This window comes from Sus scrofa, chromosome 9 (genome assembly GCF_054392235.1).
Source record: "Sus scrofa isolate SSC_HxYL_T2T_F1_AM1 chromosome 9, Sscrofa_HxYL_maternal_Yorkshire_Landrace_v2.0, whole genome shotgun sequence".
Lineage (NCBI taxonomy): Eukaryota > Metazoa > Chordata > Mammalia > Artiodactyla > Suidae > Sus > Sus scrofa.
Genome location: NC_139391.1, coordinates 9,304,850 through 9,331,175, shown reverse-complemented (window position 1 = coordinate 9,331,175; position 26,326 = coordinate 9,304,850). Strand labels below are relative to the sequence as shown.

At 45.1% G+C, this 26,326-nt stretch overlaps 1 protein-coding gene across 50 annotated transcripts in view; it reads left to right on the top strand.

The window, feature by feature from the left end:
* Positions 1-26,326, top strand: part of XRRA1 (X-ray radiation resistance associated 1) — a 127,071-nt gene that overhangs the window by 7,955 nt on the left and 92,790 nt on the right. For 8 of the 50 annotated variants that reach the window (XR_014814652.1, XR_014814684.1, XR_014814654.1 and 5 more), the window contains 5 exons: positions 3,761-3,945; positions 7,724-7,795; positions 9,645-9,717; positions 12,768-12,865; positions 18,579-18,712. Coding sequence is in view for 4 of the 50 variants with exons in the window: in XM_084975212.1 (XP_084831338.1) it covers positions 3,761-3,945; positions 7,724-7,795; positions 9,645-9,717; positions 12,768-12,865; positions 18,579-18,712 (562 nt within the window). In the remaining 46 variants the exon portion in view is untranslated. Of the gene's footprint in view, positions 1-3,760; positions 3,946-7,723; positions 7,796-9,644; positions 9,718-12,767; positions 12,877-18,578; positions 18,713-26,326 lie in introns of all 50 variants that reach the window. The other 42 variants (XR_014814656.1, XR_014814681.1, XR_014814655.1 and 39 more) reach the window with 17 other exon arrangements.

Sequence of the window (26,326 nt, the reverse complement as noted above, 5' to 3'; positions counted from 1 at the left end):
AAACGAATCCAACTAGAAACCAAGAGGATGCAGGTTCGATCCCCGGCCTCACTCAGTGGGTTAAGGATCTGGTGTTGCCGTGAGCTGTGGTGTAGGTCGCAGATGTGGCTCGGATCTGGCATTGCTGTGGCTGTGGTGTAGGCTGGTAGCTGTAGCTCTGATTAGACCCCTAGCCTAGGAACCTCCATGTGCCATGGGTGTGGCCCTAAAAAGACAAAAGAAAGAAAAAAAGGAAAAAAATGATGACGGCATTTTTTTTTTTTTTTTTTTTTTTAGGGCCACATCCGTGGCATGTGGAAGTTCCTGGGCTAAGGGTTGAATTGGAGCTACAGCTGCTGGCCTACACCACAGCTCACAGCAATGCCGGATCATTAACCCGCTGAAGGAGGCCAGGGATCAAGCCCATATCCTTGTGGATGCTAGTCAGATTAATTACTGCTGAGCCATGATGGGAACTCTGCTGGGGGCAGTTTGAAAGGGTTCAGGCACCACCCTGAAGGAGCACCCAATGGCCAAAGCTGGAACAGTGTAGAGCAGCAAATAAATAAAGGTAGAATTGGGTTGTAATCCACAGAATAAGTTAATAGTCATAATCCCATACTTAGGTAATTGAACGTACAAATATGTAATTAAGTGAGGGAAAAGGAACAGCTCTTCCTTACAATAGAATTCCAGGTAATGAATTTGAAGGAATGAGGAAATAGAAAATTAACTTTTTTTTTTTTTTTTTTGTCTTTTTAGGGCCATACCCGCCATATGGAGGTTTCCAGGCTAGGGGTCTAATCAGAGCTGTAGCTGCCCAGCCTGCACCACAGCCACAGCATCACCAGATCCGAGCCTTGTCTGTGACCTGCAGCACAGCTCACGGCAACACCGGATCCCTAACCCACTGAGTGAGGCCAGGGATCAAACCCTCAACCTCATGGTTCCTAGTCAGATTTGTTTCCACTGTGCCACGACGGGAACTCTGAACATAGCTATTAAAACATCACAATAATCATTTTTACAGGCTAGAAATTTCTGTGGATGCTATATCAGTCAGGGTTCTCCAAAGAAATAGAACCAATGTGATATGTGCATGTATGTGTGCGTGTGCATCTACTACTAGTTGTATTTGCATATACATATATGTGTATATGTATGTGGACATACACACACATGTAAAGCATATAGTTTCGAGAACTTGGTTTGTGAAATGGTGGAGGTTGGCAATTCTGAAATCTACAGGACGGGCAGGCTGATAACTCAGGGAAGAGCCAGTGCTGCAGTCTTAAGGCAAGATTTCTTCTTCCTTTGGGAAGGCTGTTTTTGCTTTTAAGGTCTTTCAAGTGATTGGGAGAGGCCCCGCCTTGTCAAGGATAGTCTCCTTCATTTAAAATCAACTGGTTGTGTTATTAACCACATCAACAAAATACATTCACAGCAGCATGTAGACTAGCATTTGATTGACTGCTTACCATAGACTACCTAGCAGGTCGACACATAAAATTAACCATCACAGATGCTGGGAATAGTGGGTTAAAGTCTGATGAGAAACAGAATATCTGTATAGTCTTGAGCTATCTCTGTTAATTATAGAAGGACTTCTTAGTAGAAAACTAGGGGGACACCTCTTTGGCCGAGTGATCAAAATCAACATCACCAGTAATAAGACCTCGTGACATCATGTACCTTCTGATACGCGGCGCTGAGAAAGGCTTGGCGTCACTTCTTCTCAAACTACCAGGCCTTCACCTAGTTACGAGAAAACATCAAACAAACTCACCTTGAGGGACATTTATGAAACAGTTGGCTAGTACCCTTCAAAAGTGTCAGGATCACACAAGAAAAAGAGAGAATGCAGATCTGTCAGGATTGGGGGAGACGAAGGAGACATGACAAGTAAATCTTGTGACAAGTGGCTCTCTTTAGAGATCTCTCCACGTGTGAGATCTTGCATTGGATCCTGGAACGGAAAGGACACTAGTGAGAAAGCTGGCAACCTTCAGTGTGTAGATTAATTACTAATATTATACTAATACTAATTTCTTGCTCACCGTCATTGTCTTATGATTCCATAGAATGTTAGCGGGGAAACCGGGCAAACGCTGTGCAGGAGCTGTGTATTATTTTACATCTTTTTCTGTAAGTCTGAAATTATCTCGAAATGAAAATTTATGGGAAAAAAAGCCCTTTCCTGGATACTCTTCTTGCTAAAAGCCTACCCCATTAAAAGCCAGACTCCTCCTTCTGGTCCTCACGGCCCTTCAGATCTGCCCCTGCTGACCGCCTCAGCCTCATCTCTTTTCCCTCCTGTTCATCTGCTGACACAACCCCGGCCTTCCTGGCTATGTGGGCGGTTTTCGCACCAACTGAGCCTGGAGTCTCAGGAGTTGGGGCTACTGGGATAGGGCCAAGGTCCATGCTCCAGATGGGGGCAGCCTGAGAAATGAGTGCCTGGGCTTTCAGGCCCAGGAGGGCGTAGGACAGGGCTCACGTCAGACAGAGGGTGGGAGCTGCATCAGAGGCAGGATTAGGGGCAGTGGTCAGGCAAGCCAGGGTGAGCCCCCGAGGCAGGGGTAGTGGGCTAAGTGAGCTGGTATCCAGTGGTCGGAGGCACCAGGCTGGTCCCCACCACTCTGTGCTGTTCTTCTGTGCGGTACCAATCTTCCATGCCTCTGAGTGCTGCTTGTGCCCAGGCTGCTTGGTTTTTCCATCTTCTAGTCAACTTTCCACAGACAAGAGCTAGCTCATGCCCTGGCTGGTAGCTCCCTGCTCCGGGGCTCACAGCACACTTGACATTATTGAGCTCTTTCATTCAGATCCTCTGCTGTCATCTTCTCCATCCATAAGCCCCAACTCCCGGCATAAAGTAGATGCTCAGAAAAGGTCTGAATGGATGATCGTGGGTGGGGGCTGTGGCTCAGGGTTCATTCAGCAACACTCACAGCGTGGCAAGCTCTGCACAGGCCTGGGTAACATGGACGTGAATGAATCCAACCAAGTCTGTGCTTTTAGGGAGCTTCCACTCTAGACGGCAAGACAGACGGTAAACAAGTGAACACACACTCTAATTACAAATACTATAATGAATAAACTACTGAGAAAGGAAAGAATAGATTCTAGAATGTTGTCATGATTTTTGTTAGGTGGGCTTTCTAGTAAATCTCTTTTTTTTTTTAAGCTTAATTTTCTAGTTCTTTCTGCAGTGAACACGTGTTATTGGGTCTTTAAAAAAATGCCAACTGTCGTATCATTTTCTTGTCCTGAACTCCTAATGCAGCCTTTGCCCTATAATAATAGACTCCAGGGTAAGGTCTGGCAAGATGCAGCCTGTTGAGTTGCTGTCACACAAGGGCCTTTATCCAAGAGATGGTAAATGAGGGAGTAATTAGCCGGCCCAGGAAGAAATCCGCTCTGCGGAGGAGAGTCAGAGACAGTGCTGCATATTGGGAAATACTTTTATCTGCAATCTTGAAGAAACAATTAGAGTTTGGCAGCAAAAATAGAGAGGAAGAAATTGGGCAGGTCAGTCTACACTTTGAGTCTTAGCCTTTTCATTGGTAAAAGGGCGAGTCGCAGGTCTTCATTGGGTTTATGGGTCAGTTCAATGAGACAGGTGTATAGACGCCCCGCCACCCCCAGCGACAGCACAGGATTTGTACATATTAGGTAAAGAGGAGCTAATTTTGATTTTAGTCATAAAGGCAAGCATTCTGTAAGTGCACTGGTTGTGGCTTTGGGGGAGTTTGCTCCTTTTTCACTGTTCTGATCTCCTCAGCAGGCCGAGGACACTGGTTAGTGGCTCGGAAATGTGGCCCCAAGAAGAAGCCCAAGGCTGTGGTTGCAGCACCAGCTGAAGGTCAGGAAAGCCGGAAGGTTTCTTTTGAGGTCGGAGGGAAGAAGGGGTCTTGGCAGGAAAACCAAGTGGACGTTCCTGGACACGTGCTGGACCAGGCTTTTCTGGTGAGAGTAAACGCGCCCTGGAAAGGCTAGCAGCACCAGCTGGCGACTATCTTGGTGGGGACAAGGACGTGTCCTGCTGCCCTCTGGTACTGGGACTCCCAATTTGCCCCAAACTATTAGTGTGATCTTGGCAAACTGAGTACAGCCAGGATGAGGAAGGGACCTGAAGCTTTCTTTATATGTAAAGCTTGTGAGATGGGTACTATCGCCCCTATCGTGTTGTCACTGTTGTTCAGACAAGGAAACCGAGGGTCCAAGAAGCAGTTTTCCTTGGTCAGGGTCCCTCAGCTAGTAATTAGGGCTCCACTTTACCCAGGATTGGAACTGCTCAGCATTAGAGTTCTGGTCTGCTGCCTCCAGAGCCTGTGCCTTCAGGTTTTATCAGGTAAAAAGTCCTAATTGAGCTGCAGAGGCAAAGAAGAAGGTCAGGGGAAACAGTAAATAGGAAATCCTGGAGCTCCCGTTGTGGCACAGTGGAAACGCATCCGACTAGGAACCAGGAGGTTTCAGGTTCAATCCCTGGCCTCACTCAGTGGGTGAAGAGTCTGGTGTTGCCGTGAGCTGTGGTATAGGTTGCAGACACGGCTTGAATCCTGCGTTGCTGTGGTGTACGCTGGCAGCTACAGCTCCAGTTAAACCCCTAGCCTGGGAACTTCCATATGCTGTGGGTGTGGCCCCAAAAAGCAAAAGAAAATCCCATTCTAGCGCCTATTAGGGTATAAAGATTCCTACTTTATTGTGGGGAGATGTCTCTAGGAGCAGGTGCACTGGGAAGGTCCCACAGACCACAACCTTTGTCCTTTGGGTTTAGTGTTTGGCTGAAAGTTGGGATGCCGACTAGGTATACCCAGTGTCTAGGGAGGCTTTATGAAGAGGGCTGGGCTGGGCCTGGTTGGCACTGCTGGAGGCCAGGCAGGTGATTTCACATCTACTCTGTGCAGTGCCTCAGCGTCTTTGCAAAAGAAGACATTCCGTAAACCACTATCACTGTGAAGTCCAGTGCTCCTAGCTCTCTAAGAGCAACTCTGGCAGCCTCCTTTGTTCCCAGGCTCTGCTTATGGTTCCCAAGAGGTAGGTCTCTGCACAGATCAGATTTGGTGAGAGCTTTAAGGAAGCAGCTGGTTGCATCTTAGGATGGGTAGTATGAGCTTTTGGCAGAAGCCTGTGGCATTTTTTTGCTTATTATGTCCGCTTCTCACTGGTGGTGAGGAAGATTGAAACAGCAGTGCTGAGGAAGGGCAGAAACACTTCCCATAGTGCTCTTCTGTTCCCTTTGTTTTCAGCAGCACATGCATCCCGCATTAGCTGAGGTAGTTTATCAGCCACGTTGCCACTTTGGGTGGCAGAAGCATCAAGGTTGTTTTTCAGAGCAATGGGATACCTGTTCTTCTGTTGGACAGTTCTGCTTGAGTGTTTCTTCATATTGACCTACTGCACCAATCCCCTTACTCCAAGTCCCCAGAACACCTCTTGTCTAGTTTGTACGATACTGTCTCGGTGATGGTGCTGCTGTCTGCCCAGTCACCAAGGGGCTGTCCTTGACGCTTGCCTCTCCCTCACGGTCCCGGTCCCTCCCATTACCAGCCCTTGCACGTCTGTGAAATAGCCATCAAATCTGCATTCTTCTCATCTGCACTGCCTCTGCTCTAATCTGGCCCCCCATCACCTTTTATTGGGCTAATCCAGAAACTTCCTCAGTAGTTTGAACCAACTAGGATGCTTTTGTTTCACATAAAAAGAAGCCAGAGGCAGAGTTCCCATCATGGCTCAGCAGTTAACAAATCTGACTAGGAACCATGAGGTTGTGGGTTCGATCCCTGGCCTTGCTCAGTGGGTTAAGGATCTGGCGTTGCCATGAGCTGTGGTGTAGGTTGCAGACGTGGCTTGGATCCCACGTTGCTGTGGCTCTGGCATAGGCTGGCAGCTACAGCTCCGATTCAACCCCTAGCCTGGGAACCTTCATGTGCCGTGGGAGCAGCCCAAGAAATGGCAAAAAGACAAAAAAAAAAAAAAAAAGAAGAAGAAGAAGAAGCCAGAGGCATTTTATTCCAGGGTAGTTTAATTCGCTGGTTTACTAACATCTTCTAAGGCCCAGGTTCCTCCATCTTTCTGCTCTTATCTCCTCGGCACATTAACTTGTCCTCTTGGGCTGATTGCCTTCGTGATCCTGAGGTGGCAGCTAAAACACTGGTCATCACATTTAAAGGATGATATCCAGAGGTAGGAAAGAGATTGTCACTGTCTTATATCCATTTTTAAAAGTAAGAAGGTTCCCAAAACTGGCCTCCCATCCCTAGCAGCCATCGTGTCCTTGGCCAGATGTATATCGCAAGTTCCAAGGTCATTGGTTAGGGGAACGTGACATCATGATTGGATTAGACACAGTCAAGACTTAGCTTGTTCATCTGGGGTTGAAGGATGCATCCACTCAGAAATGTGAATGATGTTGGGGTTCTTTAACAAGAAGTAGGGAAGAGGCTTTAGTTAACCATGTCTGGTATATTGGTCTCTCCCCACCCTTTCCGGTCTTGTCATCCTTTCTGTATGTGTCAGACTCAGCAGTTTTTATAAACTTGCTATCAGCCCCTTGCCAAAGAACCTCTGAGAGTTTTCCATCGATTGTAAGGTAAAACTCACGCTCCTTCCCAGAGCCACCGTGAACCCGAATGATCTAATCCTTCCTAGCCTTGACCTTGTTTTTCATCCTTCCAAATGCATCTTGCTTTCTTGCGCCTTGGTAGCTTGCCCCCCACCCCCACCCTGCCACAACCCTTGCCACCCACTTTCATGGTACTGACTCGTACTTAGTACTTAGGTATCAGCTGAAATAGAACTTCCTCAAGTGAGTAGTTTCTCACTTCGACACTGAAGTTAGGACCTCTTGGTACCATCTCTCAGAGCATCTTGGGTTTCTCCTTTAAAATACTTATCACACTTATAAATACGTGCTGGCTCCATGGCTTCCATGCACTTTTAAGCTTCACGAAGGCATGGAATATTTCTGCTTTTTCTTCATTGTCTTCTAAATTCCTAGTTCTCTGCCCAAACATAAAAGGTACCATAACTAAATGATTAACCAAAAAAAGGAATGGGATTTGATTAGACAGAAATAGAAACTCCAAAGCTGAGATTTTCCTCTAACTTTTTGATTATGAAGAGCAATGTATGACAGTCCTAAGAACATAGTGTTCAGTGATTACAAATTTGGATTTATTTATTTATTTTTCGCTTTTTGGAGCCGCACCTGCAGCATATGGAGGTTTCCAGGCTAGGGGTTTAATCTGAGCTACAGTTGCCAACCTACACCACAGCCACAGCAACGCGGGATCCAAGTCGCCTCTGCAGCCAACACCACAGCTCACGGCAACGCCGGATCCTTAACCCCCTGAGCGAGGCCAGAGATCAAACCCGCAACCTCATGGTTCCTAGTCGGCTCTGTTTCCACTGTGCCATGAGGGGAACTCCTAGATTTTTTTTTTTTTTTTAAAGAGCCAAGTAGAGGAAGGGGGGACCAGAAAAGAGAAGGAAGAGAGAGGGAGCAATCCTCCTAAGAGCCCCAAAAGTCAGCGTTTCCATCCCCAGCTCACAGGTGGGGAAGAGGCGGAAGAGCTGAGGTGGCAGCTTGGTTCTGAGCACCTCCACAGCTCCACAGCCCCACAGCCCGGGCTCTCTCCACGGTGCCGGGCTGCCCTCCTCCATGGGGAGTCATTTGTTGTCTTGGCCAATTCCGTGAGCTTTGTTGGGGCCTTGAGTGCTGCTTCCCCGCCCTGTGTTCCAGCTGAAGCACCACTGTGTGAAGAATCCGTCAGACCTGTGCAGCATTAATGTGAGCGGCCTCAAGTTCTCCCAGGTAAGGCCGGCCGGCAGGGCTGCGACTGCGCTGAGCCAGACCTTAACTAGCTCCTGGCTGTTTGACCATTGAATTTCTAGAGTCCCCAGCAGCTGGGAATCTGGTCACAGGGAGGGGCCGGGTGAAACAAGGTCTTTCCAGGAGAAGCAACATTCAGATACAATATTGTGCTATAAATTTGGTATTGCCATTGCCCCAGGTGGAGTGAATTAAAGGAAATAAATCGCCTTTGGAAGTGGTTTGAATTGGCACAGAATGTTGTTGGGGATGATTCATTGTGTGACACTGATTTCCCTTTGACCGAGAAATTTCTCAGGTTTCGCTGCCAGGAGGAGTAATGGTTCTCCCAAGATGCTGGTTTGTTCTTAACTCGCTGGCTCTGGAGCTTATGTAATGAGTCATGTTTCTTTGTTTGCGCTGGGCTAATAGGTAGCTTGGAGCCAGATTTGCGGCCTACTATTAGCCACTATATATATTGCATGTTACGGCATATGTTTTTGGTTTATAGGCCTTCCATGGCCTCTGAAGAGAGATTGCTTTATAAAGCCACACAGCAATTAAAATGTATCAACACAGGGAGTTCCCTGGTGGTCTAGTGGTTAGGACTTGGCACTTTCACTACTATGGCCAGGATTCAGTCCCTGGTCTGGGAACTGAGATCCCACATCAAGCCACTGCATGCTGTGGCAAAAACAAAAAAAACCCGTACCTTCAATAAATAAGTAAATAAATGAAAACTAATCTTAAAAATGTGTCAACACAAGAAATAATAGTCTTTTTTTTTTGCTTTTTCTAGGGCCACCCCCACGGCATGTAGAGGTTCCCAGGCTAGGGGTCTAATCAAAGCTGTAGACGCTGGCACAGCAGTGCGGGATCCGAGCTGCGTCTGTGACCTACACCACAGTTCACAGCAATGCCGGATCCTTAATCCACTAAGCAAGGCCAGGGATCGAACCCGCAACCTCATGGTTCCTAGTCGGATTTGTTAACTACTGCGCCACAAGGGGAACTCCTCAAAAATAGTCTTGAAGTGAAGAAGGCAGGTTGCAGAATGATAGCTATGTATGATAGAAAAGTATGAGGACATAAAGTTTTAAGTTTTAAAACATGTAAATAATACCACATATGGTTTATGGATACACCTACATACATGTAATACAAGTAAAAAAAGATATGGGGAGTTCCTGCCGTGGCTCAGTGGAAACAAATCTGACTAGCATCCATGAGGATGTGGGTTCGATCACTGGCCTTGCTCAGTGGGTTAAGGATCCAGTGTTGCTGTGAGCCAGGGTGTAGGTTGCAGACAAGGCTTGGATCTGGTGTTGCTGTGGCTGTGTTGTAGGCCGGGCAGCTACAGCTCCGATTAGACCCCTAGCCTGGGAACCTCCATATGCCACGGGTGCAGCCCTAAAAAGACAAAAACCCCACAAAAACCACAGATAATGGGAGTGATACTCATTAATTCAGGGTAGCTGTCATCTGTGGAGAGAGGGAGACAGGTGTGATTGCAGAGGGTTATGTTGGGGGGCGGGTGAAGTCTCTGCAGGGTTTTATTTCTTTAAAGAAATTGGAAGCAAAGACAGCAAAACATTCAGATTTATTAAAGCTGGATGGTGGTTACATGAGTCTTCAGGGTGTCACTCACTATACCTTTCTGAACATTCGAACTATTTCGTACTAGAAAGAAAGGAGCAGGGAAGCCCTGCCTGCTTTCAGCGAGTTATCTGCTGTTGTGCTTAGGAGTATTTTACCCTTTGAGGCCTTTGCTCCTCCGACAGCAGCTCTGGAGCTTCAGCAAGGCCTCCAGGCAGGGAACTAATCTTGTATTCTTTGAAATGCCTTCCCACAGGCTAAAGACAAGGACTTCAAACATTTTAATTCTGTGATTTACATCAATGCCTCGGAAAACCTGCTGCCTCTAGGTAAGTGTTCTTCCTGGAAACTATCTTTTGCCTCTTGGCTGGCACATCCAGGCTCTCACAGTAGAATTTGCCTGTCAGTCCCTCCGTGACTGGCAGTGCATCTTTTTTGGGATGCAGTAGGCAGGGTGCCTGAGGACGCACAGACCTAGTTTCCAGCCCAGCGCTGGCACGTACAATATTTCTCTACCTGCACAGAACATTTCTCTGCGAGCTGCTGCTTCTCTGTTTGTAGATGGAGATAATCCCTTTCCTTTCTTCCTCCCCAAAGCAGGATACCTTATAAACTCTGACAAGGAAAGTATAGTCAGCCCTCCATATCCACGGGTTCCACATCCACAGATCCAACCAAATAGAATAGAAATTATTTAGGAAAGAAAAAAATTCTAGGAAGTTCCAAAAAGCAAAACTTAAATTTGCCATGCACCAGCAACTATCTACATAACACTTATGTAGATGTTTACGGAGCATTTACATTATATTGGGTATTATTAGTAATCTAGAGATGATTTGAAGTATACAAGAGGCTGTGTGTGGGTTATATGCAAATACTACATCGTTTGAGCATCCACAGGTTTTGATGTCCTTGGTGGTAGCGCAGGATGGGAGGTCAAGGTGGAGGAAGGGGGCTACGGTCCTGGAACCCATCCCCTGCGGAAACTGAGAGACCGTATCCACCAAGCGCTCCTGTAGGACTTCCTTGTGTATTCAGCGATCCACAGCGACCCCTGCTGGGTGTCAGGACTGCATGACGGCTTAGCTTTAACAAACGAGTGTGTCCCTTTCCTGTTCTGGTGAGCTCAGTTATAGCAGGATACGGTAAGTGCAGTGATAGAGGGAATCAGAAAATGCTATGCAAGCAAATAAGCAGGCCATCAGCTGAGCCTAGAGTGTCAGAAGAAACTTCTGAGAAGAAGAGTATGTAAGCTGAGACCTGAAACATCCATAGGAGTGATTCAGGAGTTAGAAGATGAGAAGGTTATTTCAGGCCAGTGCGACAGATGTGGGACAGCAGTGCCTGATCAGGGGCCCTGAAGAAGCTTTGAGTGCTTGCAGGGGCTGTAGGTGGGGAGAATGGAGACTAGAAAGGTGGGTGCGGACTACATCCTCGAGGGCCCGGGGTGACTGGACTTCATCCTGCAGGCAGAAGAGAGCCTTGGAAGGCTTCGAGATAGAGAGGCTCTGTGGTGGCTGTGAGCGTGGATTATAAAATGGGAGGCCAGGAACCCTGGGAGATGGTTTCCCTTTTCCAGGAGCGGGGGCGGTGAGGCCTCGCCCAGGGCTGTGCAGGCAGGGTGGAGGGGCTTGAGAGAGAGGGATTCAGGAGGGAGAGAGAACCAGACGTGGTAACTGAAGGGCATATGGAGAAAGGGAGGAACCAAGGGCGTTGACTGCCACAGACAGCAGGAGAGGAAGGTTTGGGAAGAAACAGGATGAATTCGGTTTTGAACGCTTTGAATTTAAGGGGTGTTTTTAAAGAAGCACGTGGGCGGCAGAGTGCCTGCACTTGAGGAAGCAGCTTGGTCGTCTGGAGCATGGGCTTGAAAAAAACAACAAAGGCCAGCAGGCATATGAAAAGATGCTCAACTTCACTAGTAAATAAAACAATATCAAAGTAGTAGTTTCTGCCTATTAAATATTGACAAAAACGAGAAGGACTGATGCCTGCCAGTGTTGGTAGGGAAATGGGTACTCTCACATTCCAGTGTGAAAAATTGGAACATCTTTGGAAGGTAGTTTGGTGATGTCTCTTAAAATCGTCTGGTAGTTGTACTTCCATGAATTTACTCTGCAACCACATACTCATACAAGGATGTTCCATGGAAGCATCCTGAAAGCAGATCTTTCATCAGACTCTACAGGACAGCGCCACACACAAAACCACCGTTGGCCGCACTTTACACCAGGCTCACCTAGACAACTCGGAGTAATCCCACCCAGTATGCCAGGCGCACGGCGCCGGCAGTTCCTTTTACGGAGGAATCCTCACAGCAATTCATGCAGCTGTTGATGTACCATCTGAGAGCCATTCTCTGGCCCCCAGCTCGGGTCCAAGACGATGAGACTCTCACTGGGTGGATGCAGGAGCCACTCTGGCTTAGAAACCTTGTTCCCATAGGAGCAAAGAACTGTTGTAACATGTGTAGACATGACTCCTAGAGTTCCTGCAAAGGACGTGTCTAATTATAGAAGCCCTCCCCTTCAGAGAGAGTTCCTTTATAGTTTCTCATAGTCCCGATGTGATTTAATCAATCTGGGGTCTTTTTTTTAACCACAGCAATATTGCCTAAAAACGCTATGACCGTACCATTTATTTCAGGTAACCGGGGGAAGAGGGCTAGAAAGTGAACCCAGGGTCCAATTCTCAAGCAGAAGGGGAAAAGTGTCCTTACCTTTTATCCAGATAGTCTAGCGACTATCACTAGGGAAATGGTTAAATAAAGTAGGTTATGTCTATACTAGAGACCATAATTCAGACATTATGGAGATCTACACATCTTGACTTGGAATAATCTTCAAGTCATATTGTTAAGGGGAAAAAACACGTCACAGCACAAGGTGTATAGTATAATCCCCTTTTTGTAGAAAGAAGTGTGTGTTTCAGTACACGCATGAGAGAAAGTCTGAAGTATTTTATGTGAAACTTTGAATAGTTATCTCTGGATGTTGAGATTAAAGGGAACGTTGATTTTTCTGTTTTTTGTTTTAACTTATTTTGGTGGGAATATTCTACTTTAATAATCAAATAATAAAGATACTTTTTAAGTGGGCTTTGGAGTTAGACTTGGATTCAGCTCTTGGCCTTGCCGCGTACCAGCAGTTCTATTTCTAGCAAAGCACTTAGTCCAGCTGAGCCCTAGTGTCTTCAGCAGTAGAATGGAAGTAGCAAACCCTGCTTTTCAGGGTGGTTATAGATCGAGAGCCCATGTATGTAAAGCACTTTACACAGAGTCTGGCCTGACCCTAGAGGAACCCAGTAAATGACCACCGTTAACAGCTTTCTCTTTTGTCCTTCACAAGCTACACTTTCCCTCTTTCTCCTCCCCTTATAGAGGCATTTCACACCTTTCCAGCCTTGAAGGAACTGGAGCTGGCATTTAACTGCATCAAAACAGTCTACGTGAAATATGGAGACTTTAAGTCCTTGGAAGTAAGTTAGAGGTAGGGAGTTTTTGGTGCCCACCTGTTTCCCTGCAAGGAATGATGTAGAGGAGTCTGCTGGGTGGAAGGGGCTCTGAGCCTTTGGAGCTGGGCCCTTGCTTCAGGGCGTTCCTTTGGGGAGGGTGGCGGAGTTGGTGGTGGTGATAAAGGAGTCAGGGTGGGAGTGGTGGCAAGTGGATGAGCATGTGCTCTACCTGTGGCCATGGTGCCTGATCCTGGAACATAAATGCCAAAGGTCATGGCCAGAGGGGTCTGTGCAGAAGAGTGAGTTGAAACGGAGTATTACAAGAAGGAGAATTTGAGGGGAGATCTAGAGCCAGTGGAGTCTGAGCCATGGAGGTTAAGGCACGGCAGATTGGATCAGCCGAACTAGAGAAATAAATAGTGCCCGGTCTGAGTGAGCCAGATTGGTTCTGATGAGCTTGGGTGAGGCTACAGGCCACAGGCCCAGGGATGAGAGTGACACAGTGTAGGCCTCCTAGAAGTTCCGCAGCAGATGCTTGACTTTTGTACCTCCATGCTGTTTTGTCTTCAAAAATACACCAAAAAATTGCATTCTTGGCTTTCTCCTAAATTAAAATTTCCCAGTCATTCATTTTCTCATCCTGCAGGTTAATCACCTCTTCACCATTCATAAAAACTTTGAGGCCCTTTTCCCCGAAGAAACAAAGCTTTTGTCACTACCTGATGGTGATGGTCTCTGCTTCCACAGAGAGTGGAGAAGAGCAGAGCTCGAGTGAGATGTGGGCCTCCAGCCAGGCTCCCTCACGAATGATGGGCTCTTCCCCACAGGTTGGCCTTCTGGAAAGTTTCAGAGTCACACCTCAGCAAAACATCTGCATGTCATGAGTCTTGGGGTTTACCCCAAAGAGCTGATAACTTAAATTTTTTAATCTGTAAACATCAAGGATCAGCCATTCTTCACAAAAACTGTATTGAACCTGGTCTGACCTAAGAGAGAGAGAGACTCAGAAACAAAGACAGACCTGCTACAAGAGTGAATTTTTAAGAGTTAAGGCCGCTTATGTGCCAAGGTTTTAACAGCTTGGGAAGGCAGTCTTCCTAAAATGGATTATATGTCCTTGAGTGTTTAAAGTGTGTGTGTCCTGGAAGTAATCGTACCTGTTGTCTGTGATTTCCAGTCATATCGAGAATAACAGTGATTTATGGTGATTTGGGAGAGGAGTGGTCCTCATACTTATCCAGGATGCAAAGCTCTTGAAAGTCCAATAAAACGGGGATCGGGGGGAGAGAGAGAGAATTTATAATAACCGATGCAATTTTGTGTTAGGTTAAAAAACATTTCGTAGCAGAGTTTATTACAGACAGTGGGAAACAAATTCCAGGTGTTCTAGAAATACAGGGAGCCATTTCCCTCCCCTGCAGCCCTGGGAGCTTCTTACATACTTTCATCAGTTTCTTATTTTGCCTTTTAAAAGAGTAGTTATGGAGCTCCTGTGTGTTGTGCACTGTGGCAGGCAACTTAGCTTCTTCAGCCCTACTATGTCAACCCCCTATTTTATTTTTATTTATTTTTTTCCCTTGATTTTTTTTTTTCCGCTGTACAGCATGGGGATCAAGTTACTCTTACATGTATACATTTTTCCCCCCACCCTTTGTTCTGTTGCAGTATGAGTATCTAGGCATAGTTCTCACTGCTACTCAGCAGGATCTCCTTGTAAATCTATTCTAAGTTGTATCTGATAACCCCAAGCTCCCGAGCCCTCCCACTCCCTCCCTCTCCCGTCGGGCAGCCACAAGTCTGTTATCCAAGTCCATGGTTTTCTTTATTGTGGAGATGTTCATTTGTGCTGGATATTAGATTCCAGTTATATAAGTGATATCATATGGTATTTGTCTTTGTCTTTCTGACTTATTTCACTCATTATGAGAGTCTCTAGTTCCATCCATGTTGCTGCAAATGGCATCATGTCATTCTTTTTTATGGCTGAGTAGTATTCCATTGTGTATATATATACCACATCTTCCGAATTCAATCATCTGTTGATGGACATTTGGGTTGTTTCCATGTCCTGGCTATTGTGAATAGTGCTGCAATGAACATGCGGGTGCATGTGTCTCTTTTAAGTAGAGTTTTGTCTGGATATATGCCCAAGAGTGGGATTGCGGGGTCATATGGAAGTTCTATGTATAGGTTTCTAAGGTATCTCCAAACTGTTCTCCATAGTGGCTGTACCAGTTTACATTCCCACCAACAGTGCAGGAGGGTTCCCTTTTCTCCACAACCCCTCCAGCATTTGTTATTTGTGGATTTATTAATGATGGCCATTCTGACTGGTGTGAGGTGGTATCTCATGGTGGTTTTGATTTGCATTTCTCTTATAATCAGCGATGTTGAGCATTTTTTCAGGTGTTTGTTGGCCATCTGTATATCTTCCTTGGAGAACAGTCTATTCAGGTCTTTTGCCCATTTTTCCATTGGTTGGTTGGCTTTTTTGCTGTTGAGTTATAGAAGTTATTTATATATTCTGGAGATTAAGCCCTTGTCCGTTGCGTCATTTGAAACTATTTTCTCCCATTCTGAAAGTTGTCTTTTTGTTTTCTTTTTGGTTTCCTTTGCTGTGCAAAAGCTTTTCAGTTTGATGTGGTCCCATGGGTTTATTTTTGCTCTAATTTCTATTGCTTTGGGAGACTGACCTGAGAAAATATTCATGATGCTGATGTCAGAGAGTGTTTTGCCTATATTTCCTTCTAGGAGTTTGATGGTGTCTTGTCTTATATTTAAGTCTTTCAACCATTTTGAGTTTATTTTTATTCATGGCGTGAGGGTGTGTTCTAATTTCATTGCTTTGCATGCAGCTGTTCAGGTTTCCCAACAATGCTTGCTGAATAGACTTTCTTTTTCCCATTTTATGTTCTTGCCTCCCTTGTCAAAGATTAATTGACCATAGGTGTCAGGGTTTATTTCCGGATTCTCTATTCTGTTCCATTGGTCTGTCTGTCTGTTTTAATACCAGTACCACACAGTTTTGATGACCGTGGCTTTTTAATATATCTTGAAGTCTGGGAGAGTTATGCCTCCTGCTTGGTTTTTGTTTCTCAGGATTGCTTTGGCGATTCTGGGTCTTTTGTTGTTCCATATAAATTTTTGGATTGGTTTTTCTAGTTCTGTGAAAAATGTCATGGGTAATTTAATAGGGATTGCATTGAATCTGTAGATTGCTTTGTCAACCCCCATTTTAAGTGCCAGGGATCCATAGGAAGGAGACGTGACCAGGCTCTGACTCCACAGCTTGGATCTACGGGTTGATCATGATTGATGCTTTGAAGGACCTACTTCACAGTTTGATAGCAACTGATGGAGATTAGTTATCTGGCAGACCAAAGTCAAGATGCAGAATATGAATGAAAAGAGGAAATCTGGCCAAGCATCTGTCTTCACCTTTCTGTGATTTGCACAGGCTCTCTAAGAAAAAGGATAAACCTGTCAAATGTCCTGAACTCGCGGCTCACAGCAATGAATACTTTGATGTGTAATAAAACAGTGTGACTCAGCAGATGCAGCATCCAAGTTAGGAATCTTTTGTCCTCGTTTGCCAAGAAGGCTGTCACCCAGAGTAGAACTCTTGCGGAGTCCGTTTAGCTTTGTCATGATTTGATTCTCTGCATACATGTCTGAAGAAGAGTCTGGAGCCCTACCCTGAAAGTCAGGGGACCTTGTTTCTAGTCTTGGTTAGCCACTACTTTGCCACACGTCTTTGGCCAAATAATGTACCCTCTCTGGAACTTACGTTTCCTCCTCCTCTAGATTCTGGCCAGCTGCGAAATTCTCTGAGTCTATTCATTTCTTTGAGCTGCCCTTAATTCCATAGAAAGCAACTTTAGACCCAACATTAAATAGCCACAACAGCCAGAGCAAAGGTCAGCAAACATTTTCCATAAGAGGCCAGACAGTAAATATTTTAGGCTTTGCAATGCATATGGTCATAACTAATCGTAACCGGTCAACTCTGCTGTTGTAGAAGGAAAGCGGCTCTGGACCAATGGGCAGGCCTGTGTTCCTGTAACACCGTACGATGCTGACAGTTGAATGTTACATAATGTTCATACAGTGTTATCCATGTGTGTGTGTTTTTCCAATCATTTAAAAGTGTACAAAGCATTCTTAGCTTACAGGCCATATAAAACAGGCAGCTGGCCAGATTTGGCTGACAGGCCTTTGTTTGCCAATCTGAGCTAAAACACTGATGAACAGCTCAGCGTGGTTGGAATGGAGTGAGACGCAGTGGAGTGTGGGGATAGTGAGCCTGACTAGGATCCATGAGGATGCGGGTTCGATCCCTGGCCTTGCTCAGTGGGTCAAGGATCTGGCGCCAGATCCACTGAGTGAGGCCAGCGATCGAACCCGCATCCTCATGGATCCTAGTCAGGTTCTTTTCCACTGCACCACAGTGGGAACTCCTGAGAAACGAATTGTTGAGGCAAGGAATAGCGACTTTATTCAGAAAGCCAGCAGACCGAGAAGATGGTGGACTAGTGTCCCAAAGAACCATCTTACCTGGGTTAGAATTCAGGCTTCTTTTATACTAAGGCAGGGGGGGGAGTGGAGTCAGACATTTCCTGGTTCCTCTGGAGGGGATGTGTTAACTTCTTCCTGCCTGCAGTCATTCACAGCTGAGCCTGGTCGGGTGTTTCCTATGAGTTAAACCAAAGTATTTTAGCTGAATGCTCATTATCTGGGAGGTAAGGTTCCCAGAGATGGGCCATTATGTATAATTAAGCTTATGGGCAACATGCCTTCAGTGCATGGCTTGTAATAGAACGCAAATGTTCTTCCCTGTGACAGAGGGGGGGGGGGAGCAGACTTGCACAGAAGGGCCAAAGTGAGTGTGCAGAGGCTTTTCTAGAAGAGAAAGAACAGAGACCAGGCTGATACCATTTATCACAACTGCCTTTGCCTTGGCAGAGAGAAACTCAGTTTCCTGACTGGCCCCCCAACCCAAGTCAGCTACCTCATGAATCTAGGTGGCCAGTTAGGATGAGCTTTGGGTTGTTGTCCTCATAAGCCAGTTTAATTCAGCTGATTTTTGTGTGTGTACCTACTATGTGCCAGATGCTAGGTTACAGGGATACAGAGATCCTGTGACAATGCCTTTTACTCCAAAAAGTTTATAGCCCAGTCCACCACTGCCTGCCACAACCTGCTAAGCCCATCAGGTACCAGTATTCTCATTCCTCAGGCTTATATTCAGTCATCACAGATACCCGGCTGACTGAGAAGTACCTCAGAGAAGTCCAGATGAAGCAGTCAAAGCCAGAGGAAGGACAGATTTCATCTGGCTGGGGAATTAAGAAAGGTTTTATAAGGAGGCAGCTCTTGAACTGGGCTTTTAGGGCTGGAATTCGGATGCGTGGATCAGGGGCCTTCCTGGAGGAGTGAAAAGCTCAAGCAAAGATCTCTATGTGGGGGGATGGGGAGAGGTCGCTTTGGCCGGCTCCAGAGGATAAGCAGAAGGCTCTCACCGTGGGAGCAAGGGTTAGCAAACAGGTTGAGAAGTGACTCGAGTAGACCTTGGGTATTCATCCAGAGTCAGGAGGGTTTTGGTCTGTGGGTGATGCCCCCTGGCCCTGGAAAATTAAAAAAAAAGAAGAAGAAGTAGTAGCCAGCTCCCACCTCATGTATGAGCATCATTGTCACAAGTCGTGCTCCTGTTCCCTCATCTTCTGTCTTTGTGCCATAGTTCCTGGACCTTTCCTTCAACAGCCTGACTGTGGAGGCCATCTGTGACTTGGGGATTCTGCCACACCTCCGTGTCTTGCTCCTCACAGGCAACGGGCTCACCTCCCTGCCACCCAACTTGGCTGTCACAGAGCAGTAAGTGTTACATCCCGGCGTCTGCCCCACGTCATCCCTTACGAGCCTTTGTCCCTGTAGGTGCAAGTATCCAAGGAAATAGTCCAGAGCAGCTCACAAGGGCAGCACGGCCAGGCCGTGAGTGTCAAAGCCACCTCCTGAAGCTCCCAGAAAAGGCAACCGCGGGAACAGGGCCCCGAACATCGAGGAGGCCTCAGCTGAGTGTCCCACACACCTCTGTGCTCTCAGGGGGACACCAGCATCTAGCGAGTCACTTTCCCTTCCTGATTGGTCGTTGCTTAGTTGGTGCTTCTCACTAGACTCTTCCCCTTTGCAACCTTCTAAAGGTGTTTGCTTTGCATATTCCCATTTTGCACATTTGCTGAGGCCGCGCGTTCTGGCCAGAATATACCAGTCCTTCCTCTCGTAATAAAACAGGGAGTTCCCGCTGTGGCACGGTGAGTAAATGGTCCAGCTTGTCTCTGTGGAGGCACTGATTTGATCCCATCCCTGGCATGACCCAGGAGGTAGCGTTGCTGCAGCTGGGGTGTAAGTTGCAGCACTGGCTCGGATTCCATCCCTTGCCTGGGAACATCCGTATGCCACAGGCATGGCCAAAAAAGAAATAAAAAGTACATCTGTGTATGTCAAGCACTGTTCTGACACACTTAGCATATATCAACTCATTTAATCTTTACAATAATCCTATTATTATCCCCATTTTATAGACGAGGAAATTGAGGCACAGATGGGTTAAATAATTCACCCAGAGTTACAGAGCTGATGAGTGGCAGAGCCAGGATTTGAAGGTTGTCCGTCTGACTCCAGAGACCACCCTGTGATCCTTACATTCTGCTCTTGTGTAGATTCTGTCCCTACTCCAAGGGCTAGTTCAGACCGTCCTGCTTTCCCCATCGGAGCCTTCCTGTCTCAGCCAATTTTTTTTTTTTGACGTATGGTCGATTTACAATGTTATGCTGGTGATTCAGTTTTATGTATGTATGTATATATATTTTTCATTATAGTTTATTACAAGATGTGGAATAAATACAGTGCCCTCTGCTGTTCAGTAGGACCTCGTTGTTTATCTGTTTTATGTGTAGTAGTTTGTATCTGCTAATCCCAAACTCCTCGTTTATCCCCTCACCCCTTCCGCTTTGGTAACTACACATTTGTTTTCTATGTCTGTGAACCTCCTTCTGTTTTGTAAATAAGTTCATTCGTATCATCGCTGAGATTCCAGACATCAGCGATAGCCTGTGACTTCATTTAATATGATAATCTCCAGGTTTATCCATGTTGCTGCAAATGGTATTTTTTCATTCTTTTTTAACAGCTAAGCAGTTGCTACTGCACTGTGTATATGTACCACATCAGCTTTACCCATTCCTCTGTCGATGGGCACTTAGGTTGTTGCCATGTCTTGGCTTTTGTAAGTGGTGCTGCTGTGAACATAGGGATGCATGTATCTTTTTCAGTTAGAGTTTCCTCCAGAAGTATGTCCAGGATTGGGATTGCAGCATCATATGATAGCACTGTTTTTAGTTTTTTTAAGAAACTTCTGTACTATTTTCCATAGTGACTGCACCAACTTACAGTCCCACCAATAGTGTGAGAGGGTTCCCCCTTCTCCACACCCTCTGCAACATTTATTACTTGTAGACTTTTTGATGATGGCCATTCTGACCAGTGTGAGGTGATACTTAATTGTAGTTTTGATTTACATTTCTCTAATAATTAGGTTTTTTTTTTTTTTTTTTTTTTTTGCTTTTTAGGGCTGCATCTGAGGCATATGGAGGTTCTCAGGCTGGGGTCTAATCAGAACTACAGCTTACAGCTGCTGGCCTGTGCCACAACCACAGCAACATGGGATCCAAGCTGTTTCTGCAGCCTACACCACAGCTTACGGCAATTCTGGATCCTTAACTCACTGAGCGAGGCCAGGGTTCGAACCCACAGCCTACCTCATGGTTGCTAGCTGGATTCATTTCCACTGAGTCACAATAGGAACTCCCTCTAATCATTGGCAATATTGAGTGTCTTTTCATGTGCCTGTTGGCCATCTGTATGTCTTCTTTGGAGAAATGTCTATTTAGGTCTTCTGTCTCATCATAACCATTTTTAAGTGTGCAGTGAAGTGACATTAAGCACATTCACACTGTTGTGCAGCTGTCACCACCATCCCTCCCCAGAACTCTTCATCTTGTAAAAATTCCATTGACTTTTTTTTTTAACTCAGTGAATTTTATTACATTTATAGTTGTACAACAATCATCGCAATCCAATTTTATAGCATTTCCATCCCAAACCCCTAGGCCATCCCCCCTGCCCCCCATCCTGTCTCCTTTGGAAACCATAAGTTTTTCAAAATCTGTAAGTCAGATCTGTTCTGCAAAGAAGTTCATTGTATCCTTTTTTAAGATTATAAGTGATAGCATATGACATCAGTGTCTCACTGTCTGACCTACTTCACTTAGCATGATAATTTTAGGTCCATCCATGTTGCTGCAAATGCCATTATTTCTTTCCTTTTTAATGGCTGAGTAATATTCCATTGGGTATATAGACCACATCTTCTTTATCCACTCCTCTGTTGATGGACATTTAGGTTGCGTCCATGTCTTTAATATTGTATATAGATAGCACTTTAATGAACATTGAAGAACGTGTATCTTTTTGAGTCATGATTTTCTCTGGATAGATGCCCAGGAATGGGATTGCTGGATCAAATGGTAATTCTATTTTTAGTTTTCTGAGGAATCTCCATACTGTATTCCATAGTGATTGTACCAATTTACACTCCCACCAACAGTGTAAGAGGGTTCCCTTTTCTCCACACCCTCTCCAGCATTTATTATTTGTAGACTTTTTGATGATGGCCATTCTGGCTGGTGTAAGATGGTACCTCATAGTTGTTTTGATTTGCATTTCTCTAATAACGAGTAATGTTGAACATCTTTTCATGTGTTTTTTAGCCATCTGTATGTCTTTGGATAATTGTCTGTTTAGATCTTCTGCCCATTTTTTGATGGGGTTGTTTGTTTTTTTTGGTATTGAGTTGCAGGAGGTGTTTATAAATTTTGGAGATTATTCCCTTGTCAATCACTTCATCAGCAAATATTTTCTTCCATTCTGTGGATTGTCTTTTCATTTTGTTTAGGGTTTCCTTTACCGTGCAAAAACTTTTAATTGGGTCCCACTTGTTAATTTATTTTTTTATTGTCATTACTCTAGGAGGTAGATCTGAGAAGATATTGCTGTGGTTTATGTCAGAGAGTGTTTAGACTATGTTTTCCTCTAAGAGTTTCTCTCTTTTTTTTTAATTTTCATTTCTATTTATGTATTTATTTATTTGGTCTTTTTGCTGTTTCTTTGGGCCGCTCCCGCGGCATATGGAGGTTCCCAGGCTAGGGGTCCAATCGGAGCTGTAGCCACCGGCCTATGCCAGAGCCATAGCAACGTGGGATCCGAGCCGCGTCTGCAACCTACACCACAGCTCACGGCAACGCCGGATCGTTAACCCACTGAGCAAGGGCAGGGACCGAACCCACAACCTCATGGTTCCTAGTCGGATTCATTAACCACTGCGCCACGACGGGAACTCCCCTCTAAGAGTTTCATAGTATCTGGTCTTATATTTAGCTCTTTAATCCATTTTGAGTTTGCTTATGTGTATTGTGTTAGGAAGTATTCTAATTTCATTCTTGTACATGTGGCTGTCCAGTTTTCCCAGAACCACTTATTGAAGAGACTGTCTTTTCTCCATTGTATATTCTTGCCTCCTTTGTCATAGATTAGTTAACTGTAGGTGCATGGGTTTAATTCTGGGCTTTCTGTCCTGTTCCACTGATCTATGTTTCTGTCTTTGTGCCCGTACCATATGGTTTTGATGACTGTAGCTTTGTAATATAGTCTGAAGTCAGGGAGCCTGGTTCGTCTAGCTCCATTTTTTTTCTTTCTTAGGATGGCTTTAGCTATTCTGGGTCTTTTGTGCCTCCAAACAATATTTTGTTCTAGTTCTGTGAAGAAAGTCCTTGGTAATTTGATAGGGATTGCCTTGAATCTGTAGATTGCCTTGGGTAGTGTAGTCATTTTGACCATATTGATTCTTCCAATACAAGAGCATGGTATGTTTTTCCATTCGTTTGTGTCATCTTTGATTTGTATTTTTTTTTTTTTTTGTCTTTTTGCCTTTTCTGGGGCTGCTCCCACAGCATATGGAAGTTCCCAGGCTAGGGATCTAATCAGAGCTGTAGCCACCAGCCTACACCAGAGCCACAGCAATGCAGGATCCGAGCTGTATCTGCAACCTACACCATAGCTCATGGCAACACCAGATCCTTAACCCACTGAACAAGGCCAGGGATCAAACCCACAACCTTATGATTCCTAGTCGGATTCATTTCTGCTATGTCACAATGGGAACTCCTCCTTCCACTGCTTCAGGTGGAGTGTTAAAGTCCCCTGCTATTACTGTGTTATTGTCAGTTTCTCATTTTAAGGTCGTTAGCAGTTGCCCTATATATTGAGGTGATCCTATGTTGGCTGCATGTATAGTTACCATTGTTGTATCTTCTACTTGGATCCATCTTTTGATCATTATGTAATGTCCTTGTCTCTTATAATATTCTTTATTTTAAGGTCTGTTTTGTCCAATATGAGTATTGCTACTCCAGCTTTCTTTTGATTCCCATTTGCATGGAACATTTTCTTCCATCCTCTCACTTTCAATTTTTAATTTTTTAGTTTTTATTTTTTTTACTCTTTATGGCCTCACCCATGGCATATGGAGGGTCCCCGGCTAGGGGTAGAATCAGAGCTACAGCTGCTAGCCTACACCACAGCCACAGCAACACAGGATCCAAGCTGTGTCTGCCACAGGTACCACAGCTCACAGCAATGCCACATCCCCAACCCTCTGAGCAAGGCCAGGGATCAAAGCAGCATCCTCATGGACACTAGTTGGATTTGTCTCCCCTGTGCCTCAATGGGAACTCCCTCACTTTCAATTTGTATGTGTCCCTAGAACTGAAGTGGGTCTCTTGAAGACAGCATGTATATGGGTCTTATTTTTGTATCCATTCAGTCACTCTATCTTTTGGATTGGGGCATTTAGTCCATTTACAGTTAAGGTAGTAACATTGATATATATGTTCTTTTTTTGTCTTTTTTTTTTTTTTTTTTTTTTTGCTATTTCTTTGGGCCGCTCCCGCGGCATATGGAGGTTCCCAGGCTAGGGGTCGAATCGGAGCTGTAGCCACTGGCCTATGCCAGAGCCACAGCAACGCGGGATCCGAGCCATGTCTGCAACCTACACCACAGCTCACGGCAACGCCGGATCGTTAACCCACTGAGCAAGGGCAGGGACCGAACCCGTAACCTCATGGTTCCTAGTCGGATTCGTTAACCACTGCGCCGTGACGGGAACTCTGATATATATGTTCTTATTGCTGTTTTATTAACTGTTTTGGATTTGTTTTTGTTGGTCTTTTTGCTTCCCCTCTTGTTATCTTGTGGTTTGATGGCTATTTTTAGTGTTGTATTTGGATTACTTTTTCTTATTTGTGTGTTTATCTATTGTAGATTTTTGGTTTGCAGTTACCCTGAAGTTTTGATATAGGAGTCTATATACATATGAGATTGTTCTGAACCTTAACTGTTTAAAGATGTTGGTCTCTTAATTGCATCTCCATTGTCCTGCATTGGTACCCTCCTCTTCTCATGATTTCTGATTTTGGTAGCATATTTGTGTGTGGATGATTTCCTACCTTTACTATATCTATGCCTTTGCTGGTGAGCCTTGTCATTTGTAATATTTTTGTTTCTAGTTATGGCATTTTCTTTTCTGCCAAGAAAAGTTCCTTTAGTATTTGTTGTAAAGGTGGTTTAGTGGTGCTGAATTCTCTTAGCTTTTGCTTGTCTGTAAGGCTTTTGATTTCTCCTTTTAATCTGAATGAGAGTCTTGCAGGGTAAAGTAATCTTGGCTGGAGGTTTTTTCCTTTCATCACTTTAAATATATTGTGCCGCTCCCTCTGGCCTGCAGAGTTTCTGCCGAAAAATCTGCTGATAACCTTATCGGGATTCCCTTGTATGATATTTGTTTCTTTTCCCTAGCTGCTTTCAATATTTTCCCTTTGTCATTCATTTTGGTCAGTTTGATTAATGTGTGTCTTGGGGTGTTCCTCCTTGGGTTTATTTTACATGGTATTTGTTGTGCTTCCTGGATTTGAGTGAGTGATTCCTTTCCCATGTTAGGGCAGTTTTGGTTATTACCTTTTAAAATATTTTCTCTGGCTCTTTCTCTCTCTCTTCTCCTTCTTGTACTCCTATAGTATGGATGTTGGTGCATTTAAAGTTGTCCCAGTGTTCTCTTAGACTGTCTTCATTTCTTTTCAGTCTTTTTTCTTTTCTGTGGCAGTGATTTCCACCAATCTGTCTTCCCCTTTGCTTATTTGTTCTTCTGCCTCCTATAACCTGCTGTAGGTTCCTTCTGGTGAATTTTTTATTTCAGTTATTGTAATTTGCATCTCTGCTTGCTTAATCTTTAAATATTCTATTTCTTTGTTCACGGTTTCCTATAATTTATCAACTTTGCATCCAGTTTATTTTCAAGATCTTGAATCATCTTTAATATTATTAAAGTCTTTGTCATGGAGGTTGGTAATCTCCAGATCACTTAGTTGTTTTTCTGTTTTTTTTTTTTTCTTGTTCCTTCATCTGAGTCATAATTCTCTGCCTTTCCCCCCCTGCCCCCGGAGCCACACTTGCAGCATGTGGAAGTTCCAAGGCTAGGGGTCAAATTGGAGCTGCAGCTGCCGGCCTAGCCACAGCTACAGAATGCCATGTCTGCAAGCTGCACACAGCAACACAAGATCCTTAACCCACTGATCAAGACTAGGGATTGAGGAGTTCCCGTCGTGACGCAGTGGTTAACGAATCCGACTAGGAACCATGAGGTTGCAGGTTTGGTCCCTGCCCTTGCTCAGTGGGTTGACGATCCGGCGTTGCCATGAGCTGTGGTGTAGGTTGCAGACGCGGCTCGGATCCCACGTTGCTGTGGCTCTGGCGTAGGCCGGTGGCTACAGCTCCGATTCGACCCCTAGCCTGGGAACCTCCATATGCCGCGGGAGTGGCCCAAGAAATAGCAACAACAACAACAACAAAAAAGACAAAAAAAAAAAAAAAAAAAAGACTAGGGATTGAACCCCTGTCCTCATGGATACTAGTCAGTTTCGTTGCTGCTGAGCCACAACAGGAACTCCCTGCCTTTTCATTTTTTATACATTTTTTGTGTAGTCTCCTTTTTGCAAGCAATAGGGTTGTAGCCTCTCTTGTTTCTGATGTCTGCTCCCCTTGTGGCTGAAGTTGGTACAGGAGCTTGCTGCAGGCTTCCTGATGGGAGGGACTGGTGCCTGGCCACTGGTAGGTAGAGCTTATTTTTATCCCTGTGGTGGGTGGGGCTTTGTCTCTGCATGTGATTAGAGATGGCTGTGTGCCTGGGAGGTCCTTAGGCAGCCTCTTTGCTGATGGGTGGGGCTGTGTTCCCACCTGGTTTGCTGTTTGGCCTGGGGCTTCTCATCTCTGATATGTGGGGCTAGATTTTTCCAAAACGGCTACCTCCAGGGGAGTTCTCAG